The following is a 14,551-nucleotide window of genomic DNA, read 5'->3' on the forward strand; positions in this document are numbered from 1 at the left end:
GATGGTGGTCAGTTTAAGACATGGAGATTACAGACTGGGACAAGGAGCGGTTGAAAATAACTAAATATGCCTGCCATCTGTTGTGCGCATGCTCTGAGAACACAATACCGTCTGGCCCCGTTGCCTCTTGCACCCAGCTTCCGTGTTTTCCTCTACACAGTGGAATGTTGGAAACGCATTCCCAGTGTCATTTTATTTTCAAAAGCTTGCACTCCGAAAAGCCCAGCTCTGCCTCCCAAATGGCACCCCATTCCCTATGTAGTGCACTACGGCTCTGGTCAAAAGTAGTGCACTTCTGTATATGTGACCGACCACCGTGATTCAGTCTTATGTAGCAAAATTTGAAATTGTTTTTTTTACATTGGATTAAAGCAGAGACACGGCTACAAAATGGTATACCATACACTGAATTTTTGAGTAACAATGGGAAAGTAATTCTGCTTTCCCATTGTTGTAACCTCAATTTTGAGAAAATGGCCTTTGAATATTTTGGTACCTACTGGAGAGCTCTTCTTTGTCTACACCCATTCAGCATTGTTCACCCTCTTAAGCCAGCCTCACCCATCTCTTTAAGGATTCACATGTGAGTATTGTAGTAAGACTATTGTAGTAAGACTATTGTAGTAAGACTATTGTAGTAAGACTATTGTAGTAAGACTATTGTAGTAAGACTATTGTAGTAAGACTAAAAGTAGTAGCCTACAATAAGGAAAAATTCCAGGTAAACTAAGTGTCTAGATAAAAAACAATATGTTGCAAATATTAGATGACGCCTATCCAGACACACTTGTCTAAATTGATGGGTCATGTGAAAGAAATGCTATAAGCCACAGCCACATCTTGTTAACTTCTTTAGGGTAGGGGGCAGCATTTGGAATTTTGGATGAAAAGCATGCCCAAATTAAACTGCATTCTTCTCAGGCCCAGAAGATAGGATCTGCATATAATTAGTAGATTTGGATAGAAAACACTAAAGTTTCCAAAACTGTTAAAATAATGTCTGTGAGTATAACACAACTTATTTGGCAGGTAAAAATCTGAGAAATACATTCAGGAAGTAGGATTTTTTTGTGTAGTTTTCTATTCAATGCCATTACAGTATCCATTGACTCAGGACTCAAATTGCAGTTCATATGCCTTCCACTAGATGTCAACAGTCTTTAGAAATTGTTTCAGGTTTGTATTCTGAAAAATGAGGGAGTAAGAGCAGTCGGAATGAGTGGACCCTGCCGGGTCAGAGCTTTTTCATGCGCGCGACCAAGAGTGCCTTGTTTACTTTTTTATATCGACAACGTTATTGTCCGGTTGAAATATTATTGATTATTTAGGCTAAAAACAACCTGAAGATTGAATATAAACATCGTTTGACATGTTTCTATGAATTTTACGGATACAATTTGGATTCTTTGTCTGCCTGTTGTGACTGTGTTTGAGCCTGTGGATTACTGAGGAAAACACGCAAACAAAATGGAGGTTTTTGGATATAAAGAGACTTTATCAAACAAAAGGAACATTTATTGAATAAATTAATGTCTTCTGAGTGCAATCATATTAAGATCATCAAAAGTAATTGATTAATTTTATATCTGTTTCTGACTTGTGTAACTCTTCTACTGGTTACTGTTTGTAATGATTTGTCTGCTGGGCTATGTTCTCAAATAATTGTAAGGTAGGCTCTCGCCGTAAAGCATTTTTTAAATCTGACACCGTGGTTGGATTCACAAGAAGTTAATCTTTAAACCTATGTAAAATAGTTGTATCCTTTCTGAATTTTTATAATTAGTATTTCTGTATTTGAATTTGGTGCTCTGCAATCTCACTGGAAGTTGGTCAGGTGGGACGCTAGTGTCCCACATACCCTAGAGAGGTTAAGTGGATGGGTCTCTACAGAAGGTGTAAACAGTACAGCGAAATGGTTACTTGCATAGTAGAAATATCAGAAAGATAGTGTCAATATAAATAAAATATACAGTATGTACAAGAACAATATCAGTGATAGATGGGGAAGTTATATGCATATAATCAGAGGCAACGTGGGTGAGCAGCGGCATAAAAAAATTGTGGCAGCAATGTATTGTGTTAGGAGAGAGTCATTTGAATAAAGGCACTGCAGACGATGCTGATGACTGGTCCATCTGAACCACGCATGAACATGGGTAATCTGTATTCGGAGAGCCTGTTTCTGTCCTGCCCTTGACTTTGGTGCGATGTCCATAGCCTCTTTTTCGCAAAACTTCCTGATGATCTCAAGAAGATTGCGTTTTTCTAGCTGTGTGCATTCCAGGTGGTGCTTGTACAGGCAGACCATCTATGGGAGGAATGATGTCAGCGTTGTGCAGCAGCTGAAACCTGGTCCCGACTGAGTCTGAACGCTCCTTGGCGACAACAGCTCCAGAGCATCAGTTGTTAAACAGGAAATAACAAACAAAAAATAAGACATTACAATGTTGCACAACATCAATTCACCTCCCAGGTTTGGAAAAGAAGAATAACCTTGTACAATGAAAATGATATTCAGCTGAAGTGCTGGTACTGCTTGAACTGTGGCAGCAGTCTTAAGTACGGAGTCAGGTGTTGTTGCCAGCCATAGCTTTCCACCAGCACCGAACTATCCTCCACAAGCAATCTCAGTGCCAATCATGTTGGAGGTCAATTAAATAATCAAAATGTGTTCTGCCTTTCTTACCAAGTGTTGTCATCGATTCCTTGTAGAGACACCACACTGATACTGCTTTCGTCACATGGGATGGTGGCAGCTTTCCACCAAGTGTTTGTGTCCTGGGTGGCGTCCTGGTAATACTATTGCATTATCCTCTGCGTAGTTGTTGAAGTTCACCACTTGCTGCAAGTCCTCATACTTCAGGTGTAACCTGTGCTTGCTTGGGCCAGCTCTCTTTTTATTTAACTAGGCAAGTAAGTTAAAAACAAATTCTTATTCGCAATGACGGCCAAACCTGGATGACGCTGGGCCAATTGTGCGCCGCTCTATGGAACTCCCAATCAGTCGGATGTGATGCAGCCTGGATTTTAACCTGCTGTGACACCTCTAGACCGCTGCGCACCTCAGGAGCCCCCCCTTTTTTATGGGAGGCATTAGACCATTTTTCTTGTTTGACTGGTGGAGGAGAGTCGGGCGTGTTCTACTGATGCTGAAATTCCAGATGCAAATATTTTAGCATTATTATACAATACATAGCCGTAATCACTGTCAGATTGTCAGCTAATAAGTGCTATCCTGCCTCCCATTAACAGGGTCGTGTTCATTATGCACCAAACGGAATAAAACCGATTTAAACGTGGAAGTGACTTACCTGGACTTGCCCAACAAGAAAGGCACATTTTCACTTTCCGTTGTGAAACGCCGTATTTCATTTTATAGCTGGAAGACTACTGATATCTCCAGGAGTGATAAGTATCATTTGTTGTCTATCTGTTGTCTAGTACTGTCTTTTTGCTAGCTAGGGCCATCTACTTTAAGTGCGGCCTGTCTTCCCAGTAGCCTACTACTTGGTGTGTGAACTGCTGACTGCTCATCATTTGCAGATAGTTGTTGACACATCAATCAGGATTAAGGAGCAGGGCAATTTGCGACTTGTTTTGGTAATCAGTCGCTGTATTAGAGGCAATTAGTACAGGGAGGTGTGCTCTCAACCTCTGCTAGGCAATTAGTGTTAATATTTCAGTCTGGCCTGGTTTCTCAGCTGCAGCTGTAAGTGGCGGTCGTGTCAGTGGAGGGCTCGTCGGCAAAACTAAGACCGTCACCGAAACAAAAACGATTCTGCAGAGTTATTTGAGGAAGGAAAGAGAGGAAGGCTCCACACCACTCTCTCAATTGAGTATCTTACCTAGTTATTTGGCAAATGTGTGTTTTCTATACCTGTTTCGCCCTTCTCCCTGTAGGCTTTACAAACGCTCCCCACCCGTTAGCGGCAAACCTTCAAATTTAGTGTACCCTGCACGCACAACCCCTGTGGAATTATGGGTCTCTGGCAGCGTTTGGAACTGCTGATCTGCGGTAAATAAGTCTGAGTTTATCTCAGCCTGTGTTTCCCTTCAGTCCCTTGACATTTTGGCCCTGACGGAGACATGGATCTCCCCAGAGAACACTGCTGCTCTCTCTTCATCTGGCTACATTTTCTCTCATAGTCCAAGAGCATCTGGTGGTTGTGATGGTGGCACAGGGTTCCTCATTTCTCCAAACTGGAGATTTTCTATAATCTCCCTTTCTCACCTGTCCATCTGCTCATTTGAATTCCATGCCCAGTGGGTCATGCGCAGTCACAATTCTCATCTCTATCCTTCTCCTGATTCTGCCTATTTAACCCTACTCTACTGTCTTTCCGCATCATATGACTCGCACTGTCACCTTTCCTCCAGCGGGCTCAGCCCTCCCCCTGCTCGGTGACTCTTTGCGAGCTTAAAGAACAGGGCTGCGAGGTAGCTAAACGAAAATGGAGGAAAATTAAACTTCCGGAGGACCTATCATCCTTTCACTCCCAACGCTCTACCTTCTCTTCCACTGTATCTGCTACTGAAGCCACTTTCTATCACTCTAAATTTCAAGCTTCTCCCTCTAGCCCTAGGAAACTCTTCTCCCTCCTTAATCCTCCACCCCCTCTCCTCTCTCTCTGCGGATGACTTTGTCAACCACTTTGAAAAGAAGGTTGACATCCGCTCCTCATTCTCTCAGCCTATTGAGTCCACTGGTCACTCACACAGAACTGCCCTACTCCTTGACCTTTTTTTTTTTTTTTTTTTCTCCAGAAATTCTGCGACTCAACCCCATCCCATCCTCCACCCTTCTCCAGACCATCTCTGGAGACCTCCCATTCCTCACTTCCCTTATCAACTCATCCCAGACCACTGGCTGTGTCCCTTCTGACTTCAAAATGGCCCGAGTCGCTCCGCTCCTCAAGAAACCAACACTCTGCGCATCTGACGTCAAAAACTATAGACCTGTATCCCTTTCTTTTCTTTCCAAAACACTTGAGAGTGCTGTCTCTTGTTTTCGCCCTCAGAACAATCTTCTTGACCCTAACCAGTTAGTCTTCAAGAGTTCACTCAACCATGACTGCTCTATTCTGTATTACAGAGGCTCTCAGCGCTCCCAAAGTTGAGTCTTTCTCCTCTCTTCTCATCCTCCTAGACCTATCCACTGCCTTTGATACCGTGAACCTTCAGACCCTCCTCTCAGGGCTGTGCACACTCTTGGAGTGCATCCTACCCGGTAGGCCGCTCCATATAAGGTGTCGTGGAGAGGATCTGTCTACACCACATATTCTCGCTAGAGGTGTCGCCCAGGGCTCGGTTCTAGGCACCAAGTCACTCATCTCCATCATATCCTATCATTGCAATGCGGATGACACTCAACTACTTTTCTCCTTCCCCCTTCTGACATTCAGGTGGCGACATGCATCTCTCCATGCCTGGCAGATGTCTCAGCTTGGATGTTGGTCAACCATCTCAAGCTCAACCTTTACAAGACAGAGCTGCTCTTCCTCTTAGGGAAGGCCTGCCCGCTCAAAGACCTCTCCATCACGGTTTTGAGAGTGCAAAGAACCTTGGATTCACGCTGGACAACACCCTGTCATTCAGGACAACTTCAAAGCAGTGACTCGCTCCTGCAGGTTCGTGCTCTACAACATCTGTATAGTACGACTCTACCTCACACAGGAAGCGGTGCAGGTCCTAATCCAGGCACTTGTCATCTCCGGTCTGGACTACTGCAACTTGCTGTTGGCTGGGCTCCCAGCTTGTGCCATCAAATCCCTGCAACTAATCCAGAATACTGCAGCCCGCCTAGTTTTCAACCGTAGTAAATTCTCCCATGTCACCCTGCTCCTCCGGACACTCCACTGGCTTCCAGTCAAAGCTCGCATCCACTACAAGACCATGGGGCTTGCCTACAGAGCAGCAAGAGGAACTGCCCCGACCCTACCTTCAGGCTATGCTCAAACCCTACACTCCAACTCAAGCACTCCGTTCTGCCATCTCTGGTCTCTTGGCCCTCCCACCCCAGCTCCCACTCAGCCCAGTCCAAGCTCTCCTCTGTTCTGACACCCTGGTGGAACCAGCTTCCCCCTGAATTTAGGACCGCAGATTCGCAACCCATCTTCCCGAAAGCACCTGAAACCCTACCTCCTTTTTAGAGTATCCTAAATAATCCCTTCTCACCTCAATCCCTCTCCCCACTTTCTAGCTCCGACTTTGCTGAAAGCTACTTTATTGAGGAAAAGTGTACTTACTATGCCTGTGATATGTGGTTGTCCACCGAGCCATCTTAAGATGAATGCACTAACTGTAATTTGTTCTGAATAAGAGCATCTGCAAAATGACTCAAATGTAAAATGGAGGTGTCTTTTATTCCGTTAACTCTCAAAAACATATCTGATATGACCTTGCACCTTCACCCTTGCCTATTTTACCAGTCTAACCGTGAAAATATTAGTGACAAACAAGATTTAGAAAGAAGGTTGTGTTTTGGAAACGTTAGATCCAGCGCATTTGCGTCTTTTATATTTGGAACCCATTTTCTTGGTCTTTGAGAGGATTATTGGAGGGTGTAGGGCTTGTGAGCTGTCTGCTTTGGGTACTATAGCACATAATAGGAAATCAGGGATCATGATGGTGGTCAAAGTTGTGCACTATATAGAGACTTAGGATCCCTCTTTCCAACAGCTTTTGTATTTTTTTCTGAGCCCATTTAAACATGTGATAATGAATTCAGTTAGCCTATTGTGTGTGTGTGTGTGTGTGTGTGATGTAATTGGTAAGTGCGTGCATGCATGCATAAGGAAGGTATGCTTTGAGGTGCATGTATTGAGGTGCATGTGTCAGAGAGCGAGAACCCCCTTCCCTTTCTTCCTGACAGCCAATTGTATGTGGAATCTGTCATAGCAGCTGGACACAAATGAGTAGGCAGTCACGCGCCCTCTAGAGTATCTTTATAGACCCCTGCATACCACACAGCGTTTGTCAACACACACATCTGTTTTGCTGCTCGCCATTGGCCTTCACTCCGGTTCATCTCCTGCTCTCGACAGGCTTGCAGCATGCATCTTCCCAGAGATCACACTGACACAACAGTTGAAGAGGAGAGGAGTGGTATCTTATGTAGTATCCTCTTACATAGGTGCTCCACCCCTATTGGTGTTGGGGCATGGACTCTACAAGGTGTTGAACGTGTTCCACAGGCATGTTGGTCAATGTTGACTCCAATGCTTCCCACAGTTGTGTCAAGCTGGTCTTTTGGGTGGTGGACCAGTCTTGAATCACACTGCAAACTGTTGAGTGTGAAAAACCCAGCAGTGTTGCAGTTTTTGACTAGAACCGGTGCACCTGGCAACTACTACGATACCCCATTCAAATGGCACTTAAATATTTTGTCTTAGCCCATTGACCCTCTGAATGGCCCACATGTACAATCCATGTCTCAATTGTCTCCAGGCTTAAAAATCCTTATTTAACCTGTCTCCTCCCCTTCATCTACACTGATTTGAAGTGTATTTAACAAGTGACATCAATAAGGGATCATTGCTTTCACTTGGTAGGTCTGTCATGGAACGAGCAGGTGTTCTCAATGTGTTGTATGCTCAGTGTATAGAAAACACAGGATATTCAAAACAAAGTGATTTTCAAGGTTATACTGCTTTCTTGTGGCAAAAGTATGCAATAGCAGGTACTATGCTTTGGCTATCTCAAGCTATGTATTTTTAGTTTCTCAATCACGGTCTGAATTTCTCTTCAAAGGTTTTGGGATAAATAACAGACACCTCTGACCAGCAATTAGAATGGGATACTAAGAGGAAAGTTACCACTGGCTAAAGCGATGATGTTGAAATGCCTGTTTACTCTGTCCCATCTCACTGCACAGTCCACTGTCTCATCAGCCCAGCCAGACAATTTATAAACTTGAAATCCACTGATCAAGACAAAGGAGATGATTATGGACTACAGGAAAAGGAGGACCGAGCACGCCCCCATTCTCATCGACGGGGCTGTAGTGGAGCAGGTTGAGAGCTTCAAGTTTCTTGGTGTCCACATCAACAAACTATCATGGTCCAAGCACACCAAGACAGTTGTGAAGAGCGCGCAATAGAACCTATTCCCCCTCAGGAGACTGAAAATATTTGGCATGGGTCCTCAGACTCTCAAAGTTCTACAGCGACACCATCGAGAGCATCCTGACTGGTTGCATCACTGCCTGGTATGGCAACTGCTCGGCCTCCGACCGCAAGGCACTACAGTATGCACTACAGAGAGTAGTGCTTACGGCCAAGCTTCCTACCATCCAGGACCTCTACCAGGCGGTGTCAGAGGAAGCCCCTACAAATTGTCACTCCAGGCACTCTAGTCATAGACTGTTCTCTCTGCTACGACACAGCAAGCGGTACAGGAGTGCCAAGACTAGGTCCAAGAGGCTCCTGAACAGCTAATCAATTGGCAACCCAGACTATTTGCATTGCCCCCCTCTTTTAAACTGCTGCTATTCTGTTTATAATCTATGCATAGTCACTTTAACTCAACCTACTGTACATATCATCTCGACTAACCGGTGCCCCCTGCCCATTGACTCTACCGGTACCCCCTCTATATATCCTCGCTATTATTATTTTACTGCTCCTCTTTAATTATTTTTTACTTCTATGTTTTACTTAACACGTATTTCTCATAACTGCATTGTTGGTTATTTAAGGACTTGTAAGTAAGCATTTCACTGTAAGGTCTACTACACCTGTTGTATTCGGCACATTTGACAAATGTGATTTAATTTGAAAAAGCATCTAGACATGATCTCCCATCCAGCTGTTCCATAGTAATGAAAGTGTAGGAGTCTGAACGAGACAGGCAGGCAGCTTTTCTCTGCCAGTCGAAATCCTGAATAGGCCACATTTTTATGGATAACATGTCAAACAGGGAAAACAAAATGCTGCTAGTTTGGAGTCTTTCCAGCTTCAGTTTGAAGTGATTGTGTTAACTGTGGCTAGTTCCTCTGAACAACAGTGTCCTGACAAGAGAGCACATTTTCTATGCCAGGTGAAATCGCGCATCATTAGCTCATTGTTAAATATCACTAGAAAACAGTTTAAACTAATACAAATGCAGCTACTTTGCCGTTATTCTGGCTGCACTGTTTGACATGACCGTAAATTAGCCGTAGTTGGCTAGCTAGCAAGCGATGAGAACGTTGCCTAACAGTATGGCAGTAGAACATTTAGAACGAACGACTGAGTCGCGTCCATAGATACAGAACAAAAAGACTGGGTCGCGCCTCTGGAAACGGACCCAATTGAATGAACGACCAGCAACCCTAGATTTGTGTCGGGACTATATCTCTTGGAAGGATGAAATCGTATTAATAAATTCATCAAAATAACTTTTTTAATTAAAATGTGAATCATTATTTGGATATATTGGTAACCAGTTGTATAAAAGTGATAATGCCCTTGAAGCCGTTGTTTGGAGGATATATTGGCACAGTTTCTCTGCCCTCGACATGGTTTCGGGCCTAGCAACACCCATGCCAGGATATCCTCCAAACACTGTCTTCTCGTGCATTATCACTTAAATGCACACCCCTCAACAAATGTGTTTCGGGATCATTTTGTACCCTGAGTTTTGTTAACTTGCTATAGCAGCCCGCTGGCTTTGTTTGCCTGTTATTTTGCCAGTCTGCTCTGCCTGTCAACTTTGGTTCCCCCCTGTGTTTCCCTAGGAAAGGACGAGGTGCGCGGGCAGCTGGACAGCGCCCTGCAGGAGGTGAACGTGTGCTATGCTGTGCTGGAGGAGACTGAGAAGAGGGCCGTGTGCCGGGCGCTCATCGAAGAGAGGGGCCGTTACTGTGCCTTTGTCAGCATGCTCAAACCTGTGCTGGTGAGTAGGTTATAGTAATATTATCATTATCATCTGATCTACAATCAGTCTATGTTCATGACAAATATGTTTTCATTAATTAGTTATAGTCTCATCTGATCCGGAATCAGTCAGTATTCATATCAAACCTGTGCTGGGGTTATCCTCTCATCTAGAATCAGTGTCCATGCCAAATATGTATTTTTGGTGTGGATATTATTATAATTATAATCCAGAATCAGTCTTTATGATTCATGCAAAACTGTGTGTATGAGGGCTTTATACTCTCATCTGACCCAGACTCAGTCAGTACTACCTAGGCCTAGACTGGCCCAAGGATCTAGTTGGAACGCTCAGCTGCTGAAGTTGATCCATTTTCATGTAAAAAGTCTCTGGCTTCTGTTTAAGTGATTGGAACAGGTTGGAGGCCCCAGAACCCCATGATGTAACACCATGCAAGTTCAACGCTGTTTACGCTGTTGACATGAGAGAGAGTCTATTTTGAGTGAATCTGGCAATGTTTGATGGTGATTGGACGGTCAGTGCCTCAAGGACTCAGTTCCACATAGGGCTCTCGTCAAAAGTAGTGCGCTATGTAGGGAATAGGGTTCCATTTGTGACGTAGACAGTATTTTAAGTTTTGTCATATGCACAAGTACATTGAAATGCTTAACTTGCAAGTCCTTCCCAACATCAAACTAGAAAAATAAGAGAGAAAAAAAACATGAGTGTAAGCTGTCTTGGTGGGTAGACTGGGGATAGACTGTGGGAGAGCAGTAGCTGTTAGCCATTTAACAGTCTTATGGCCAGGGGATAGAAACTGTTTAGGAGTCTGTTGTTCTGAGCCTTGATACACTGGTACCGCCTGCCGGACGAGAGCATGGAGCCTGGCAATATTTGGTGGACTTTCTCCGACACCGCCTGCCATGTACATCCTGGGAACTTACCCCCAGTGATGTGCTGGGCTGCCCGCGACACACTCTGTAGGGCCTTCCGGTCGAGGGCAGTGTAGTTACCAGACAGTGATACAACCAGGATGCTCTCGATGGTGCAGCTGTAAAAGTTCTGAGGGGCCATGCCAAATCCTTTCAACCTCCTGAGGGAGAATGGGTGCTACAATTGAAAGAAATTACACCAATATTTCTAAATTATATGGATCCCGTCATCTCATTATTCGCCGACGATATCTTACTTTATCTAGACAATGTATCTCAATCTCTCCCGAATGCTTTGAAGATTATAGACAAATTCAGCTCCATTTCACGTTTTAAAATAAATCTGACCTACTCCCCCTTAAGAACCAAGCACAGGACCCCATCTCTTCTTATGTAATCCCAATCATTTCCCATTTTAAAAATGTAGGAATCAATATATTTATTTTAGATAAAACCATTGCCCAAAACTTAAACAGATCGCTCAAATCAATTCAATCAGACCACAGTAGATGGCTTAACATTCCAGTTGCTCTAACCGGCAGAATTTCTATTGTGAAAGTTAATATATTGCCTTGGTTAAATTTTGTGAGCTCAATGCTTCCTATGTCTCCCCCTTCCGGCTATTGGGATAAACTCCACAGTGAATGTTCAGAATGTAAATAGAAAGGTAAGAGATCCCAGAATAAATTAACACATTTACACAGAGGGAAAGATGCTGGAGGGTTATCTTAATTATATTTCCAAGCTTTATCATTTCGCCGAATGTATAAATTGGTTTAGACACAACTCTTCCGCTCCCTGGCTGAGAATCGAGAAATATAGTGGCTCCCATTGCCCTGGAAGAAGTGATGTTCATTGATCTATGTAAACTACGCTTTGGCCCTATTATTGCTCTCACAATATCTGTTTGGCATAAAATGTGAAAACTATGCAACTGGGAAACTTAATCGCACACCCAGACTCCAATATTTAACAATAATGCCTTGCGATCTGGAGGACTGCCTTTCACGTCGCCCCAATGGTCCAAATGTGGAAACCATGCCCTTGGTGACGTAATGGTATAAGGACATTCCAGGAACTATAAGAAGCATTTATATCACCAGGTAACTCTTTTTTTTTTTCATCTTCAGCTTAGGTCAGCTATGCTGGCCTATGGAGTTCCATAGGCTTTTTCATTGTAAGCTCATTTACTTGTGTGGCTGCCAGTGAAATAGCTTTGCACTTCTGTTGTCATCTGATGAAAATTAAGATATTTTCAGCTGAATGTGTTGCACGTTCTGTGAAGGAAAAGTATAGTTGCACCTTCCTCATCACTCTATTGAAGCAAAAAAAGTCACTTTCAATATAAAACGTCACCCGTGTCAATACGCAGCTGGACTCACCTGCTCCCGCTTTGTCTCCTTGTCTTATTTACAAACATGTGACTGGCTCAACTGTTCTGGGGAACTAAGTAAGCTTCAAAATGCAAAATAACGTGATCTGCTTTATCTCCTAACGTATTGCACAAGTTGACTGCTGGTATTTACTAAATAAATAGCTACAAATATACACATGTATTGGAAAAACTTGAAAGTAATAGTTTTGACGGTATTGAAAAACCAATTACCCTGATATACCGCCCAAGCCTTGTTACTAGGGGCTATTTGTAACTGATAGTTGTGTCTGGGATCTGTGGTTATGGGCAGCGCTGTGGTTTTTGGTGATTGGTTGTGTGTGTCTGATCTGTGGTTGTGTGTACAGGATCATGAGATTAGCATGCTGGGAGAAGTGACCCACCTGCAGACCATCCTAGAAGACCTGAGCAGCCTGACGGCCGAGCCCAGCAAACTGCCCCTCGCCAGCGAACAGGTAAGCTGGATGACACACACACACACACACACACACACACACACACACACACTTGTTCGCACCACACACAGAGACATCAATATACCTTCCCAAATACACTTAACCACATACATACACACACACACACACACACACAGTGTTAGATATTCCCACTGTTCCATGTACTCATTCTCACACATTATTTTTTTCTCCCCACTCAACAGGTGATCTTGGATCTGAAGGGATCTGAATACAGCTACAGTTACCAGACGCCCCCTGCCTCCCCCAGCAACACGCTGTCCCGCAAGAGCAGCATCAGCAGGTAGCTAAACACACACACACGCAAAAACACAAATCACACACACGTACTCACACATTCTTACTCATACACAAACTTTCCAACACTTGTGTACACACACACTACACTAAGTACTCAGGTACTAAGTATGGGCACACATACGCACACTGCTTCACACCAAAGTCCCTGCCTTTGACACTGCATGGGGGCCGTCTTGATATTTAGAGAGCTTACCAAATTGGGGCGGTGCAGGAAGAGAAACTGGATCAAATGGATAGTAGGAGCAGCTAAGTGAAGTTCAGTGTGTCTGTGCTATCACAGTTCCACTGACTGGAGCAAGCTCAGGAAGTGTGCTCCCGTAATAGGGTTTAGTTAAACATTTGATCCCTAAATGGCACCCTATTCCCTAAATACTGCACTACTTTTGGCCAGAGCCAAGTCAAAAGTAGTGCAGTGTGTAGGGAATAGTGTGCCATTTGGAACGCAGCCTTGGAGAGGGATGAAGGAGGGGGAGATAGGGGAGGGATGATAAAGAGAGCAGGTGACTGAGTAAAGTTCCGAGGGGACATGTGAAGTGGAGCCAAGGGAAGGGAAGAATAGTGGGGCGTGGCGGCTGCAGACAGTCTGTCACCCATGTGTCCTGTCTGCTTACCATGGAATGGCCTGGGATGACACACACACACGCATGCATGGAGCACACACACACTTGGCTTCATCTCACTCAGGATGTCTGCAGCAAGCCTCTACTGTGTGCAGACACAAACACATGTTCCGGATTTCATCTCACTGTGTATAAGAGGGGAATGTGTGTGTGTGTGTGTATCCCATGGTGGGGGGAGGAGTATACTGGTCGTCCATGCCACAGCCAAAACTGAACAGGAGCTGATTGGGGTAGGGAGGGTGGGTGGATGACTTCCTCCATCATAGAGAGGGTAGAAGGGTGAGCAGGCAAGTGGGAGAATGACTAGGCTTAGATCTCCAGTCTTCATGGGGTACTCTCCAAATAAAACTCCAAAGTGTACCTCATCCGAACCCTTGTCCAATGCACCTAAACACAGCTAAGTACGAGTCAAAGTTTATTTGAATGTGATTATATGTATTGCTATTGTAATTGATGATGTATGACATTCATTACGCTCTTTGGTTAGCTAAAGGTGTCAACAAGACCTCTATAATGTACAGTAAATATCAAACTACAGTATAAAAAATTGCAACAGTTTGAGGTTGAGTTGGCTTAGTGGGTTTCCTGTCAACTTGGCTTTGCAGTCCTCTCTTTGGAACTCATACAAGCACACACACACCACAGCCCTCATTGGTCCAGCCTGTTTGGGATAGTCATTGAGAGCGGTAGTTTCCACTACAGTCTCTTCTGACAACTCTCCACTGGCAGAGCTCAGTTTCCACTTAAGCAGTCAAACGTTTCTCTAAACTACTACTATGCTCAAGTCCTGCAGTGTGTTGATGTAGCAGATCATTTACACATTCAAACCAGGCCATCTACTTTTAGCTATTTGGATGGCCAGTACACCAAAGTCCATGATTGGATTCACACAGTTTGATTTAGTATGTGTCCCAAATGGCACCCTTCTACCTACATAGTGCAGTATTTTTGACCAGAGCCCCATGGGCTGAAAGTAGT

The 14,551-nt window shown here is 44.1% G+C and overlaps 1 protein-coding gene across 7 annotated transcripts in view; it reads left to right on the forward strand.

Annotated features, from left to right (window-relative positions):
- LOC110527647 (protein MTSS 1) overlaps positions 1–14,551 on the forward strand; it is a 120,901-nt gene that overhangs the window by 82,535 nt on the left and 23,815 nt on the right. For all 7 annotated transcript variants that reach the window (XM_021609059.3, XM_021609060.3, XM_090240579.1 and 4 more), the window contains exons 7-9: positions 9,716–9,873; positions 12,528–12,635; positions 12,839–12,936. In XM_021609059.3, the coding sequence (XP_021464734.3) occupies positions 9,716–9,873; positions 12,528–12,635; positions 12,839–12,936 (364 nt within the window). The remainder of the gene's footprint in view (positions 1–9,715; positions 9,874–12,527; positions 12,636–12,838; positions 12,937–14,551) is intronic.

Source organism: Oncorhynchus mykiss, chromosome 7, assembly GCF_057628025.1.
Source record: "Oncorhynchus mykiss isolate SJ-2025 chromosome 7, ASM5762802v1, whole genome shotgun sequence".
Lineage (NCBI taxonomy): Eukaryota > Metazoa > Chordata > Actinopteri > Salmoniformes > Salmonidae > Oncorhynchus > Oncorhynchus mykiss.